This window comes from Bombus flavifrons, chromosome 10 (assembly GCF_040668555.2).
Source record: "Bombus flavifrons isolate JBK064 chromosome 10, iyBomFlav1_principal, whole genome shotgun sequence".
Lineage (NCBI taxonomy): Eukaryota > Metazoa > Arthropoda > Insecta > Hymenoptera > Apidae > Bombus > Bombus flavifrons.
Window position 1 is genome coordinate 8,243,115 of NC_138451.1, and position 17,807 is coordinate 8,260,921.

Sequence of the window (17,807 nt, forward strand, 5' to 3'; positions counted from 1 at the left end):
TGAATTAGAAAGTTCGAAGCAGAAAATTATCGACTATTCGATTATTTGCTAACGAAAATTTATTTATTCCACGACTGAGCCAATAACGAGCTCCGAAAATTCGCTTCATTATTTTCTCGTTGTCCTACTTTTTTTCATCGTCTTTCACTGTGAGCCGTAACTGATAGGAGAAAATGATAGTTACATAACTACATATATGTATATATAGCAGGATGCTGTCAAAAAACTAGGGTAACTGTCAATTGTTAACGATGAGTTTAATGTCTTGTAGGCGTTACATGGACGGTGCGCGCATTCATCAAACGAATTAACGGGATGTTTTCTAGAACCGTCGATTAAAGTGCACGTTGTTATGAAATGATAAACGAAAATAACGAAAGAACCTAGCGATTGTTGCTGCTGGTAATTTCATCGGTAAACGAAATTTAGGACGAGCGTAATTTTTCATCCTTCGAACAGAGTCCCGCGCTTCCTTTTCAATGATCAGTTTTGTGAACTTATACGCTTTCCCAAGTTTATTTTCTTTCCAAGAAACGATTTCGCTAAACTACACAATTTACAAAAATTCCACTTGACAATTCTATTTAACTCGCTACAATCTAAATCGTTAAAAACATGTGGCTTAAACAGTTAGCTGCTGCGACCTCTTTGAAAAGCGTGTACCTAAAATGTGTCGCAAAAGGTAAGCGAGTATACTCGTCAAACACAAAGTATGCGTGGCTGTTATAATGTAAAATCAAGTTGTAACAAACAGACTGTTTTATCTTTTAATTTAATTGCTGACAGGGCTCGTAGTAACACAAAATACCGCCACTTCTTCACGACGAGTATACTCGTGAAAAACAGCTAACCGATCGACGATTTCTTCTAATTCCGTAAATTCAGAAATTTTTCAAAATTTCACGTTCTTAGGAATTGCCTTTGCTTTCCTAAAAGAAAACCGCGAAAAGTTCAATATTCCACTGATCATAATACGATAGACATTTTCTTTGGCGTAGAGAATATTCAGGAAATACGTAAACGCAGATTATTCACCGCTCAATCTCAACGAGATAACGAGCGGACCTCGAAGAGTCACGAGTTTAATGAACCAAGGCGATAAGGTTAATTAATAAACGGCATAGTAAATGGACTGTATCGTGTGGTCTTACCTTGCCCTGCATAATCAGGCGGATGGTCAGAGTGACCGAGGGGTCATCGTTCAAAACTGGTTTCGAATCCATACTGTCCATAATGAAGTCACAGGTCCTGTGATCCAAACGAAAGCTCTTCTTGAGATTTACGGGGAGAGGGGAAGGATAAGAGGCAGGACAAGGTGGGCAGGGGAAAGGTTAGGCGAGTGATTTTAGTTGGAGGGGTCTTGGGACGTGCTTTTCAATCGCTCCCAGGTGTGTTCAGTCCTTGCACTGCAATCAAAATATGCATACAGATTAGTTAATTATTCCTTAGAAATTCGAGTGTAGCGTTAAAATAGTTTATTATATTTTACTCAGATATACGCGGTATATTCGTGTAACATATTGTTATATCGTTGTAATTTAGGAATATTACATGTACAAATCCATCGTGAATTATAAATTAAGTTTTAAAAGAAGTTACGCAGCAAGCTACGGACTCTCAATCATCTGAAATTGAGTACTAATTTTTTAATACTTAATGAAAGGTAACTTTATTTCCACTGGCTATATTCTATCTCTCGTTGTTGTTTTACAATGTTTTTTAACGGCTTATTTAACCTCCTGCTGTCCTCGATTCCTCTTCACGTTTTGTACCTTTGAAGATATCTTCTTCTTTCGAGCCATTTTATTCGTAGAGTTCGTGGTATACACAAAAGGTATAAAAATCCAATTGAATATCGAAAGCAAATATTTCAAATAAATTTCGCATCATATCACAAAATTATGGTAATTGTATTGTATTGAATTAATTTATTGTCATTTTGTGGGTTGGTAGGATTCTGCGTAACTTGGTTTAATTAAAATAATACGAGAAGATTTTAATAATATATCACGATCGTGGTTTACACGCTATAGATTATTCTATTCTATTGCGATTTCATAAATTATCTTCGATATACTATGATTTATATGATTTTACCGCTTCAGATTGTTACTGGAATTATCAGATCTTAGAATCTTAGGATTTTATTACGAAATATGATGCATTTTGTAAAATATTTTAGTCATCTTACAATCGATATACCAGTCTACTTTTGAATTTTAATTATACTTATTGCATGTATATGTAAGTCCCGTTGAGAAGCTCAGTGGACAAGTGGATTTTTCCAAGAAAAACATAAGAACAGCAAACGTGAGCAAATTTGTTTGTACACGTGTCAAAATTTGTTCTGAACTACCAACTTTAACGAACACATCAAATAATGTGTCTCAATGTAACTAAAGATTTTATTCTATCGTTTTTTTTACCTATCACGTAGTTTCCAAATTTGGAAAAAGAATCAGAGTCCTCAATCATATTTGTGAACAACCGATTACAATAGAAATTAGAAAAATTGAAAGCCAAATAGCCATACAATAATTGTTATCTCATTATCCTGCTGTCTTTACAGACTTTTCAATCGAACTTTAACACCAGCCAAAGTTTTCCCAAATCAAAGATTTTTATCATTCATATCGCTTCTTCACCGAGAAAGATTCGACGAAACGAAATTAAAAACTAAACGATTTGTACAATATTGCGAGAACTTTCGCCAACATTCGACAGGAATCCGATTGAAAGTATTGATTGCAAATATCCCGATGAATGTATAACGTTTTCGAAGATAGTTTTTAATTCTGAAGCTCGTTGTATAGAATTCTAAAAGAGGATTGGGTAAACAGCGTGGTCAGTTATCGATCGGGTTACATATCGTGCTTTTTATCTCTCGAAATACTTTTCCAGGCTACGTATTTATCTCGTTGCTTTCTGATTTAATCTATCGACGAAGCAATAACTATCAAAGCAGGTGATTTTCAATCCACCTCCTTGAATATATACAAAGATGGAAAAACGTATAGTGGGTCACTATTAATCGGATATTTATATAATCACGAAAGAAGGAGAATCGAATGCCAAGATTCCAATTATTCAAACAACACTGCGAAGAGTAATGTCACTTTGCGACTGGCTCTTCTACAATTCTATTATCTTCGTTTATCTGAATGCAAACATTAATTCCAATGATAAATATACATTGCTCGCCGGCAAAACTAATCTCAGATTTTAATATACCACGTCTTTGCAAAACCATTTCAAGAAATGTGTTTCGGTTATTCATATCTAATAATAAAAAAAGAAAAAAGATCTGCGAGTATATGGAACTATAGGTCTATTAAATTTTACATATATCTCGAAATTATAGAAGAAGTAAGTTAGTTAAAGAGCCATTATAATTAATAATTCAAATGCAATTAATACTAAAAGACTAGAATTAAAGCTTCAACCGCAATTTATCATATTTAATAACAAAATGAAAAAATATTGAGAATCCTTTTTAAACAACAGGCCTGTGAATGTATGGAACTATAGGCCTATTCAATTTTTACGTATCTGAAAATTATAGAAGTAAGCTATTTAAAGAGCCATTATAATTAACAATTCAAATGTAATTAATACCAAAAAGACTAGAATGAAAGCTTGAAACGAATTTTACTCGAATTTTACAATTTTCTCTTACAAACTGCCTTCCCACAAAGTTTCATAATTTTTCTCAAAAAGTAAAAAGATTTTAAAAAGGCTCATAGAGACTACAAATAATTCGAAATAAATAAAAAGGACGAACCTGTGATATTTCTAGCATCCTAATATTATCGTCAAAACATATTCGCTGTACCATTCGTTCGTTCTAACGTGTCCCGCTGTACAAATAATTTGCCCAAGTCCAACAGAAATCCCGAGAACATAGCGAAACGAGTCCGACGAAATTTCATTTATCGCCGGTTCGATAAATTAAAATGGTAGTAGGAGATTAAAGAGGGAACAAAACAATTGGTGAGAAGCATGAAGGAGAACTAGGTTACAAAGCCAACATAATTCGACCGATTCACCGGCGACAGGCTAACGACGAAGCTGAGAGGCGAAGAACAAATATATCTTAGCTCGAACGACCGGCTCGACATCAAAGCCTCTCAGAAATAAACGAAATATGTACAATTGCCGGTGCGAACTTAACGCGATTTCCACTGTACTGACGAACCAATGGGACCCAAGAACCACCGTAATTCTCTTCAACGACATTTCCAACTCGTTCTCGTATAGTTTTCTAAGCCGCGTGAATTCTATTTCCGTGGAAAACGCGGGGAATACGAACGATCAGCAATCGCAACGCTCGCACAGTTAAATAAACATTACATTATCGTCAGCGTGATGCACACAGTATTCCAGGAAGCTGTGCAACAAACGCTGATTTGCATACAGAATTCCAGACCAAAGATGTTTAAATAATTTGGTAAAACGGCTGGTCGAGTTAGATTTGTTCAAGAGGATAGATGATATTAATCATCGCGCTGCGTAATTGATCGTTCATTCTTGAGTAGTTTTAGCTTGAAACGGAGAAAAGAATTCTTTAATTTTTAACTGCTCGTTTATCTTACTATTTCATTGTGTTTCATTTATCGTTGTCGTTACCTTCCCGCTAGTTTTAGCTTTAAGAGAATTCTTTAATTTTCGTCTGTTCTTTTTTCATACCGTTTACGTTGGAATGAATTTGAAAACTTTAGAATAAATTTGAGAATAAATGTATTAAAATCGTATTCTTCGATGAACGTATGCAGAGTGTAAAAGTTGATTTTACTTCTTTTCAGATTTTCTTACTACGAATCTATATAATTTTCTACATTAGTATTTTACACATATATTTATCCAAATTCTGGCAATACTCAGAATTTTCTTTCTAGAAAAATAATTAAAATTGACGCTATAATAAAATTTTATTTACCGAAACGAGGTCTTAGTTGGTGACCGATTGATGTCTGGCGTCTGACGACTATATACTTATACTTACTGCGTGAACCAAAAATGAAAAAGATTGGCGATTTATTATATAAATTCTTTGCCCTCTAATTTGTTTATACAAATATTATAACGTGTATTCTATAATTTCAAAACACAATTGCTCAAGTAAATTCTGGCTATTATCATATTATTCGAGGTTATTATTCGAACAAGTTCATAAATAAAAAAGAAGAGAAAGATGATGTTGCAAACACTATTTTTTAAGTTTACCTTGTAATTTGCTATTATTTATTGACTTCTTCTTGTAATAAATTAACTCGTGGAAGTAATCTTTCTTATTCTTTTTTTAACAGAAAATTGAAATTAACGAAAGATGGAATTGACCAATTTGGCTCCTGAGAGTTCCATTTACACGCTAGAATTACATTTTAAATTTCAATAATAGCGAATGCTTGAGCAATTCTATTTGGAACGAATCCGCGTAACTAAATTTGTATTCTGATTTTCACTGTTGTAAGAGACAAAGAAGATGCCGTTTCGGATTGACGTTATTTTCAAGGCTCGCACGCGTTAACCGAGAGTGTGTGTATCATTGGCTGTCTGTTCTTTGTTGGTTCTAACGAACCTCTTCCTCATTACGTGCACGTGTATAGAAGCCACTTAAATATAACTTTCTGTCACAAAGAAACCCTACGGCAACAAGAGAGAAAAATATGTTCAATAATCGTGCGCTGTCTTTTGTACGTGTGTGGGACGTGTCTCGAGAAGGTAACTAATGGAGTTGCTATAATACGTTTGTATCAAGCGTTCGAAAATACGAATTTTTCATAAACTTAACTTTTCAGTGCCTCAGCTGTTCCACTCTATTTTTCGTCAATTTCTTACATGATATAAATAAGGTGATAAATCGTACGACGAATTTAAAAGATAGTTAGTTTAAGAAAAAATACTTTTCAATTTATGAAGACGATCGTTGTGGTCGCTGAATGACTAAAATTGTTTTCGCAGAAAAGAATAATGTAAAAATTCTCGAATAGTCCGGAAATGTTCTCCAAAGTATCATTTAAAGATAATTTAAAGCGGTACAAAGCGACGTAGAATGTTTCATTCGATACTAATTGTAAGTTAGGTATCATTGACTTGTACATCATTTTATGTCCTTCATTATGAAACTTCCATAGTCACTATTTATGACAACGTTCCGATCAATTATACGAATAGCGTTATTTAATTAGTATTCTAACATTATGCATCACTGTGCACAATTTTAAAGTGTAAAAAACTATTCGAGAGTATGCGAAGCAGAAAATCGTTCGCAACGTATCTTTCGTTTTTCAAAAAAAAAATAACACAGTTTGAAAATAGTTCATTTTTATATAATTTAATCAGAGCGTCGCGGCTTTTCACATATATTTTTTAAGTATGTTCATATTTAGAATACTATTTATCTATGGAGGAATTCGGAAAGGAAACGGTATATATAACGCTACTTGAAACACATCAATTTTGTTAAAGGATGTAACCTAAAAACTGGGTCGTATAAATTCTAAATATTAACATAACAAATAGCCGGCGGTTGTAAATCTATTTTAAGTGCTTCCTAAGTAGAGCCAAATGAAATTATAAATAGAAATGTACATCAAATAATATTTTGAATAATGGATGGAATTAAAACGAAAGACAGCCAAAAAGGAGAGACACGAACGTTTGTCACACTGGTCTTGAGATAGAAATTTTCAAACAGATTTCCACTTAATTATTATAAAACAATATATTAACAATATATATAATACACGTTTTCCAACGTTATGTGTTGAGTTTTTTAACGTAGCAAATACCAATTGCCATAAATTGTTTGCAATACGAATAATAGAATTATTAAAACATATAAATTTCAGCCAATTTTCTAGTTGTTCCATCATATTTCTCACTAATTTCCCCATCAATTTTCCATCAGAATAATACGAGTAATTCATTTTATTTTCATGAATTTTATTAACAAAAAGTTTAAAGCTTAAATTAATTCCTTTTGCTTTTTTAATGCAGCACTAGACCACGGAACCGAATACTCGAACCATAGAAATATATAAAAATAAAATTTAGATGACGAAGCAACATAATCTTATTATGTTATTAACGACTACTTCAAACGAATTCAGAGTTACTAAGTTACTTCAAGAGTTATAAAATTTCATGGAATTAGTGTAGTGGAATTAGTATCTCAGGATTACATTCGCCCACATTTTTATTAATAGCCCATACATTACGAATTTTCGAACAACGATAGACGCCATTAAACTATTCTAAACTAACATTAGAAATATCCCAGAAATACTTTTATAAACCATAAGAAGGAAGAATTTTTTTATCCAAGTTCATTTTATTCAATAAAGGGAAGAGAATCGTATACTCTTGTAAATTTTATCTCAACCCTGTGCGTTTTTGAAGTGCCATGTTCTCGTAATAATAATCTTTTATATCCTCAAATAAAAACACGCGACATTGTACATTGCTGCAAAAAAAAAAAACCCTAAAAAGAAATACAAAAAAGAAAACGAATGAAATACATAGCGCTTAAGCGAGAAAAAACACACAACGATAAGATAAATTACACGACAGCCGCCGTTATTAGATCAAACGAGAATTCATAATACACCTTTGTCACGCGAATTCCATCCCCTCGTAGCTAATACACCGATTTGCGCGGTGTTCGCAACAGATTTTAGCCGGTAAAACTTCTTAGAGGCCGTCCACGCTCGGATCAGAAGGTTACGAGGATCGTTCGAGAAAATTCCAACAGTAAAATGGTAATAAAGCGCAGATAAAGGGATTTACGGTTACGAAATGTTAGTCATTCCTGAGCAAATGATGTGTAGTGCTTAGAGCAGGTAGGGTTTCGCTCGTTCAGTTTTCAGGTCAGGCGATAAATACCTAAAAGTGCGAGGGAAATGTCGTCGAGCCAATATCAAAGTGTGCACCACGTGACACACACACACACACACACACACACACACACACACACACACACACACACACGCACACACACACACACGTGAACACACGTACAGCCGCTTGCTCGATCTAATTTGTCCGCTCCGCCTTTTACCATTCTGTCCCTTTGAAATTCCGCGATATCCTATTGGGGACGCGGTAAAGGTCAATTTCCCTTTAAGATGACGCTTTTTCAAGCATAAAGATCATACACGGAATTTTCTTTACTTTACGCAAAACTGTTTTATCTGTGCCGAGCCGCGGAGTTCTTGCGAGGGTTGTTCGAGGAGGCGTGTAAATGACGTGTTTATAAAATGTTCGGATGTATCGCTGTACAGGGAAAAGAGAAGATTCTACTAGAGCGCAGAAATTGTATTTCGCCAAGGTTTAAATTCCGTGTCGCTAGTTAAATTTGATCCATATGTTAAATTAATCCTTACGTAACTAAGAATGCTGTGATTAGGGTAAACTTTGAAGAATTAATATTTGTAGCTTTTGTATAAATTTTGCAGTGAAATATTTTCTGTAGGAAATAAAGAAACTAGTTTTAAAAAGTACACACACGGGTGGCAACGCTAAAGACGAAGAAGATGAGAGTTTCTATAAATTTAATGTATCGAGTATTAAGAAAATTTATAACGAAGATAATCGAGAACATACTGTTGGTAGAAAATACCATTTTTCTATTTATTGCAAAATATTTATCGATATTTCTTTTTTCAATTTCCATCTATAAACTGAAGTTAGAAATAAAATGAATGATACTACACAGTGTTATTAGACACTTGATATGAAAGATCACGGATAGAAAAACAAATACCTGAAAGGTAGTCAGTCACGTGGAGAATAAACGAAGAATTTTATATCGTACGTGTATAAACAACGCGTAACAACAAATTTCAATCTACGTACATTTTTCACCAATTTAACTCGTCTAATATTAAAAAGTATATAATTCTTTCAACTATATTTTATTTCTATTACTGTTTGCTAACTATGAAATGTGCAGAACATATAATACAGCTTCGTATCTTGTCGTACAGTATCTATCGCTCAAACGCCTCCTCTCGACGTGACCGTGATGTTACCAACATGTTGATAATGAAAATCGAACGTTGTACGTCATTAAAAATCTATCGCAAGCTGGAATTAATTAAATATCGCCATTTATATATACAGAAAAAAATATATATTATATATATCGAAAAATTAAATTGGAAAAAATGGTAACTCGAGCAGAGATTTGTCGGTTATATCTGGTTTCTAAATCAAGAAAGCATGACAGTAATCTAACAATGCAATAATTTGTCACGGCGTTCAAAGTAGAAAAATGTCAGACGATCTATTCCAGAAAGTAATTTGAATATTTCTTAAGAAGACTCTATGAAACAAAAGAAGCTTCAACCGGTCGACTCAAAAGGCTATAAATAAAAGTTCGATACTTAATGTCAGCTTTAATAATGGAGGGTACACTTCCGATTGAGAATGAAGCGATCGGCTTTTAGAATATTGCGACGAGACAAACTTTCAACGATGAACAATTTCACGTGAACTTTATACAATATTTTGAAACTTTGTGGAATATAAATTTTTATAGGCGAAATTACCTTTTCTATCATATCATATAATTTATTCAATCGAGTGTTCGTAATATAATCCTTTTAGGGCAGACTATTTTAGACGGTATATTAAATATTATTTTATCATCTCAAACGATATTAAAAATACTTTTGGAAAGGTGAAATGATATTACAATAGGTATGATGTTGAATAATTCTCTGCTATAGATTATTTTATGAACGCTCGATTGAGTAAATTATATTCCCTGTATTAAACTATCTTAAACAATTTAATTTTATAATTCAATAGAGCTTAGGATAATCTTAAACTTCAAAAGACTATTTTACGAACATTAATTAAATAGATTTCCTACTCGACTACACGACAAAAATAAAACACAAAACGATGCAATTTTTCAAACGAGCTAATATTAACAGCGACACTTGAACAAATTTAGCATCGGTTACAAATTGGATCAACAGCAACCATGACACAGAGAAAGGAACTACACAAGCCATTCCGAAGGACAATCCAGCTTCGATACACAGTAAATACATAGTGAAACGAAATTTATGTTATTCCATTAGAATTGAAGATATCATCAAGCGAAGCGTCATGCAACCAATATTACCATTGAAAGAAAACAACTGTAATTGCTTGGTGCTCTTTTGACAGAAGAGCACATTTCCATAGATATTTGTTCAAGAACTGTTATTTCCATTTAACTTTCTAACCGTTTCTCGCTTCGCTCGATTTCCTTTCCAAATAAAACTTTCGGAATTTTTCTATTTATTGTTATTAGGGTGCTTGAAGGAGAAATTTTACACTAAGGTTCATTTGTTCATTTTTGTGTTAAGATACTAATAAATACGTAACAACGGTACATGTGTCTAAATTCTCAGGTAAAATTTGATTGGCATTTTAAGTGACGAAGCACTAAGTTCGGTACCTGCATTTACAACGACGGAAATACCGAAACGTTTTTCCTCCACGCTGAAGGAAGATTTCCTTTCTGACAAATTGCTCTAACAGTAATCTGACCCTGGTATTTACTTCTATTGTTTACGGTGCTGAATCACAATGATCGTTCGTAAAATGGAATTTGCTTCTACCGGGGAATAGTCAGTAAAATTTTACAGAATATTCAATATTTTCAAACGTTTGTAATTTTGCATTGAATAAACATGACGAGGTATAATAATTCTAAGGCAATAACAAATATTTAAAAAATTCTGCGTTTCTAATTTCTCCACCCTGTGTCAAGACAATTGCCTATTAGTAATTTAAATTATTGTTTGAACTGTTGAGCTCTCCGATATATTCATTGTGAAATTGTAAAGTATAATCGTAAAGTATAATTCATTAAAGCTGACTCATGATGCACGTATACAATAAATAATGTATTAAATGTATGTATATTTATATCGTATATATGCAGGTATCTTAGGTATCTACAATAATTATATTAAATTAACTATATTAATTATTATTAATATTAATTAATTATATTAACTATATTTTAAACTATATTTTAATTATATTTTATTTATATTTTAAACGTTGCTATTGTAATGAACATAACATACGAGAAAGACGTACGAATAAAATTGAAAATGTCTAGATGCTATCTTTTTTAATCAAACTCTGTATACATTAAAGATTAATTTCCAATAAAGATTCACCTATAATCTACGAGATGCTATCATGCGCGTTGATAGTGGATTTCCAAGATTGGATTTTTCATTTACTCATTTTCTAATTACTCGATTACGTCAACGAGGATCGATTACCGAGAAACCAGCGAATGAGCAATAATTCGTAGATTTAACTAATATCGTTGTTATTTTTATTTTCCATATGGAAATTTCAGAGATTGTGCATATCATAACCGTTATTTAGTATATAAAGATATATTTTATCGACTCGGATATTCACAATTTATCGTCACTTACGGTATTTAATATATAACTGCCAGATTGCTCAAATTGTTATCCGGACACTGTACAAATGGATAAAGTGTTCTTCAATTAAGAGTCTGTCCATAAATTATCATTTCTAACTCTATTATAAAGCGTAATGTTCTCGTGGTAATAATTATTCTAACTTACAAGTATGTAAATAATCTGTCAGGTAAATGATCTCAAAAGAAGGTACGATAAAAATAGAGACATTGTTCAGATTGAAATTATCAAATAAATGAAATTACTCCAATTGAATTTACTTTACAATAGCGTTAGAATCATTCGCAATATTTTTGACACAGTATAAAGAGTGAGAAGAATTTAAATTAAAAATAGCAAAGTCTATATACAGTGGCTACACATCCTTACACTTATGATACTATTTACATAATGACTGATCAGATCGAAATTTCTTGTCATTTAGTAGTATCGCTACAAAAACGCGATACTATACAAATGAAACGAATCTGACAAAAAAAAAATCGGTTTATTAGAAAATAAGACGCTCTACATAATAATCACATACTTTATTCATTCCCAAGGAACATTTACGCAAAAAGAAAAAAAAACAGGAAACAAGAAAAAAGGACCATCTGAATTTCTGTTCTCTCATAGTTGTTCCTTCACTCAAGTAAAGAAGACAAATTAAACCTAAATTTAAACGCGCATGAAAACTTATCCCTCACATGGAACTTCATTCTTCTTAAAGTTTAGGCTCCCTTTAGTCTTCATTCTGCCTAAACAATCAGTCAGTCCTTCGCTCGAGGTTTGAAGCTTCACACTTTATTTCTAACGCAACAACGAAAAAGAGCTATTCAAATTCCTATTCACACGTAACTGATCCTCCGCTCCAGTACAGAAGACAAAATAAATCTAAATTACAACACACATGAAAATTTATTCGTCATATAGGAATAAAGAACTTTATTCTTTCTAAAGTTTAGGTTCCCTTTAGGCTTCATCTGCCCAAACAATCATTCCCTCGCTCAACGCCTGAAACTATCTTCCCGCCTTATTTCTAACGAGACAAACGAAACGACCGTTGATCCGTTTCTACTGAATCACCCAGTACACGCGGAAACCGGTCGTGCTTGATTCAACGTTCTATAATAACGGAAAGGGTTCCCGCGTTCAATGCTGCGCCCCTGGCTCGACACCCCCCACTCCATCGCATCATGGGCCGCGCGCGCGCTGCTAAAAGTGCGTCAGACAGGTTTCTTGCTCTGTTCGTTGCGAACGCGCTTGGCACGTCCGACTGCTGCGTGTCGTGTACAGTACACACGTAGCGAAAACACTTTGCCTCGACAAAGAGACACTGGTCTCTTTGCACGCGATCATATGAGCTAAGAGTCACGGTTATATCTCGGTCAGGCCTTTTTCTCAACGTCGTCGCCTCGATATATCGATCCGGAGTACGGTATTCCGCATCTTTTTTTTTAACGACAAACCGAGGATTTTCGCGCAATAACGCGGTGTACACGTTACGCGATATTACTTGCGCGCGCGTAATATTGACCGATGCTCCACTTTTCCGTCGGCTATACAGCCCGCACCGACGCAAGATCTTTTCAATGAGATCGCTTCTAGATTTTAACGTGTGTTCTCTTCTAATGAGATTCCGGGCAAAAATGGTTAATGAAATGGACGTCGCTTGGGAATATGGCAAATAGGAAATATTGGTTGATACTAAGCGCGCCAAATTCGAATCGACAGAGGAGATTTTACACAAAATATAAAATATTTTTAATACGACTTAACACGGTTAATATATACGTTGATTAGAGTAATTCGAGTGACATGTTGCAACGAATTATTACCAAATAAACTCTTGTTAAAGCAATTTCACTTGAGAAAAGAAACATTACAAGCACGAAACATTTTAAATATGTCAGGACTTTCGATGCCCTTCGCTGAAATCCGTAATTGTTTGCAACGTGAAATATCGAAATTATTCCAAGCTTGCATCTTTTATATGTTTATTGCAGGCTATTTAATGTTGAGTTTAACGCACTACACGTGCTCGCTTTCTGTTTTCAATATTTTACATTCTATATCCTAAAACTGAGTCTTACAATTTTTCCTGAAATTATTTTTATTTCCAACACTGCTTTAAAGCATTTGATAATTGAAAATCATTGTACCAACACGCATTTACTGCGCGTTACATGACATTTACTGCACGTTCATTCTTTGGTTACAACATATCCCTCGTGATCAATGAAACTTGGAGCAACGATTCGAACAAGCGTGGATAATGTAATATTGATGTGTCGAACGATACGGCTTTTTTCGATTCAATAAATTTTCCGTGTCGTTGACAGATGGCACTGACGCTGCTACGCAGATAAAAACATGCAAACGTGGATTAAAGACAAGTATTTTTGCTCGTTAGATCCTAACTACCATGTGCATAAACGAGTTTTTGCTAGATCAGGGCAGTAGATTATTCGATTCTTATCGATCGTCGATAACAATGCATCTGTTGTACGATAATGAACGATTGCACAATGTACGCGTTAATCGAAAATATTTAAGTTAAACTATATTTAATGAACGTCCGTGCGGCAGTTAATTAATCAAAGAAACCTTAAGACGAACTTGATACACTATAATATATTTATTTCACATTTATTTGAAATTAATTTCCTACCTTTTCAACGAAAATTATGAACAAGATGATGAACGACAAAAGAATAAAAAAAATTAGGCACCATTTGATTCATAGCGAAATAACTTCGAAACAATAAACTTCTATCTATCTGATATTCGTTACTCAAATTAAAAACAAAATTTCAAAAGACCTGTCTTTGACAAGTACATATTCTCTCCGGCAATACGAGTGCAATTAAGAAAAAGAGACGAGAGAAAAATTGCAGCAACTCAATTTAACTTTATAATCACATCGAGATTAATTTCCAAGAGAAATAAGAGGTAACCAGATTGAAAAAAGAGAAGAATGAAAATTGAATGGCTAAAGTAAATAAATATGCGATTTGAATAATTCGAGACGAACCAACCACTCGTGTCATAAATATCGTGTCTCTCCCCTAATCTGCCCACCACCTTTTCAATACGAAGACTTGATTACTGAAAATACGTCCTCTGTCCAACTTTCATTTCAAACTCTTATTCATAAAAAGATTTGCAGAACACGTAAAGTACCATAGATCCTAATGACGACGACTCATCGCGAGATATACAGGGTATCTAGTAATTAATGGTACAGCCGAGCATGGAGCGATTCCTCGTGAAAAAATAAATGGGAAATGGGGATTGAAAATTTTTCGAAACAGACGATTTTGAAAATTAGTCTGGATTACACGTGTACTAACTGTAAGTTTCGACTTGATGGACTACTTTTTCCACTGCTCTTTGTATTTATAAACACGGGTAATAAATATTATCTGTTTCTTGTCATTACTATTATCATACCACGTGTATTATCGTTTCTCTATATCTCTATGTACATATGTTTACGACAGACATACATATGTATGTCTACCATAATAGAGATACAGGCTCGTTACAATTCTAATGAAATTTCAAAATGTTTCGCGTAACGTACAGAATAAAACCTTAAAAGAAACTTGATATGCTGTTTACTTCATAAGTACTCTAAATTAATTGACTATCTCGCCAAGGAAAACTGTGAATAAAATGAACGAGAAAGGAATTAAACGCAATAAAACACATAATGTTCATTAAATGTATCTACAAATGTTTCAATACTTTCGTCAGCCACTGTGAACTTAACAATGTGATTGATTAATCATTCCGTCGAACCAATTTGAACCAATTACCACGTGTTGAACGAAACACAGAAATGTTCCGATGCTCATGAACGGGGGATGTATATCCAACTAACAAATTGAAAAGCTCTCTGTTAACGCGAACGCACTATATTTAGCCTTCGCTGTCTTTCTAATCGACCACGCGTCTATACACTGGGGCGACTGTGACCGTTTCGCTCTGCTGCTGTCCGCAATGCAATTGGACTGTGGAATTTAGTGCAATCTGCGTTCCGTTATACGCACGCGCGTTTTGCTTGTGTGCGACTTAACGAACGCGAATGGTCCAATCGTTTGAAACCGGCGAACACGCGCCCGATCCTTGCGCGATAGACTCTTCCCGCTTTGCCCGTAAAACCCTCGTTTTTCCAATGTAACGCAGGTCGTTGCACCAGACATTGCATAACGTTCACGGACGATCCGCTGTGACTAATTTCGTGCAATCACACTATTCGTCCATAATCCGCAAGGATCCGGTGCGTGGAATCGTCACCATTTGTTAATCTACACGTTTGCTCCACTACTGAACGACTGCTTGTACGCGATTGTCGTAGTTATGAATCGTAATACGCGATAAGTAAATTTGAAAATAAGAAATAAAAAGCAGTGTAACGTTATCAGTTCTTATTTTCAATTTATGGAGTTTATCACGGTGAATTTTTGCAGATTCGTTTAACCCTGCTGTTCTTTTCTGTAGGATACGAAATAAAAGGTATAATTACAATGGACGTTTTATTTTTAAATTTTACGTCTATCTTTTATGTATCTTACATTCCTGAATAAATGAAGTTATTTAAAAATTTGGAAAAATTATTGTTAATATCGTTATACTATAGGCAGCAACATGTCAAATGTACCTTAGTATGACTTTACAATTTACCCTTTCTTAGATGTAATATTTTATAATCGACTATTGGAGTGACTAGTATTTTCTTGATTCGATATCATTATCAAAGGATGTTATATTTGTCAATACATAAAGGATTTTTGTTCTATATATATATATAACAAATAATATTACTCATACAAGTATTATAATATTATCAAAATTTCATATTTTCCTTCACCAGGCCATATCCCCAAGAAACAAACTTGAAGAAAACTTTAGGTGAACGGCAGAGTTATCATTCTGTTTTCTTTTGTATTAAATAATGTTTAAGAATTATGAGTCACAATGAGAAATTCGAATATTCTAATGTTACGAAAAGAAACGAAGCTAGAGTCAATTTATCACTGATTCGTGCAAAATTCCCTCTTTCACCGACAGTTGATTCGCACTACAAACGAACCGAGAGTCTTTATATAACACGCGAACCGGCTTTTCCATAAATGCAACGCCCAACGAGTTTTACGCCGCGATAGTTATTCCGCTTAACTCGTGATTTGTGTACTATGAATTTCGAAGATAAACCGTAATATAGAAAAGAAAAAAAAAAAAGAAATAAAAAACGTTCCTCGTTACGATGCCATTTTGCAGGTAAACGTATGTTATACGTACTATTTCTTCCATGAACGTGAAAATTAAATATGGATAATTAAAACATCGTTTAGCATTCATACAACGATAAACGTTTATCATCGCGATGTACATATAATTATTGTATGAAATCCAATTAGACGAAAATTAATGTTCAAACCGTAATATGTGTAAAAACATACGTAATTGTTGAAATTGTTTACCAGAAGAGCACGTTTAAAGACTTCTACGGTTATTAATGATATCGTTCACTTTCGGTACCGAAAGCGTGGAGCGAAAACCAGCATTGTTTCGGAGAGACAGTAACACGCGGTGCAGTATATACATATGTGCCGCGCATCGAGTGCGTGGAAAAAGGTACGCAGATACAAGTCGACGACCAGAAGCGGTACAGTCACGGGAGAAAACCAATGGCGAGCCTAGGACTGTCTATCTCTCTTACATGCTCACGTAGACATGCACACACACAGTGCCATTCATTCTCTACGTATCTCGCTCTGTATTTCTCCTCTCCCTCTTTCGTTAATATCCGGAGTAGGGGGGAAAAGAACCGATCGTTCGATTTGCCAGCACCAGCTTCCTATCTTCCACGCTGTGTGTGTGTTCGCCTTTACGTTACATGTGTCGTGATCAAATTACGATTGTCGTGTTGGCTATCAACGTTATATACATACTGAAATAAATACGAAAAGAAAGAAAATAAGGCGATACATGCGGGGCCAACGAAAACACTGTTTCACTGCCACTGTCGAGCTCGGCGATAAGATAGTACATAGAGAGCGCACCATTATTTTCGTATCTCTACGTAACACACGTTGTCCGCGCGCACAGCGAAGAAAAAAGGGAGAGAGCCGCGTGTAAATACATACTCCGTTTTGCTTACGAACCTTCGGAACGACCGTTTCGAACAACACGAATCGACATTGACGCGGCGTCACACCACGCTGCAAATTGTCGTCTCCCTCCCGGCGGCACCGTGCTTTTTTTTTACTTCCGTGCACACCTTGCGTACGATACCGCGGACACACACGATCTACGAGGTAAAAAACGACGATCGTGATTATTCACGAAACACTC

General features: G+C 34.5%; 1 protein-coding gene across 6 annotated transcripts in view; it reads right to left on the reverse strand.

Annotated features, from left to right (window-relative positions):
• The window catches only part of mub (poly(rC)-binding protein mub), a 229,576-nt gene that overhangs the window by 73,583 nt on the left and 138,186 nt on the right, over nt 1-17,807 (reverse strand). For 5 of the 6 annotated variants that reach the window (XM_069122428.1, XM_069122424.1, XM_069122422.1 and 2 more), the window contains one exon: nt 1,152-1,406. In XM_069122428.1, coding sequence (XP_068978529.1) covers nt 1,152-1,232 — 81 coding nt within the window. In that variant the 5' untranslated portion in view covers nt 1,233-1,406. Of the gene's footprint in view, nt 1-1,151; nt 1,407-17,617; nt 17,771-17,807 lie in introns of those variants that run through there. The other variant, XM_069122426.1, reaches the window with a different exon arrangement.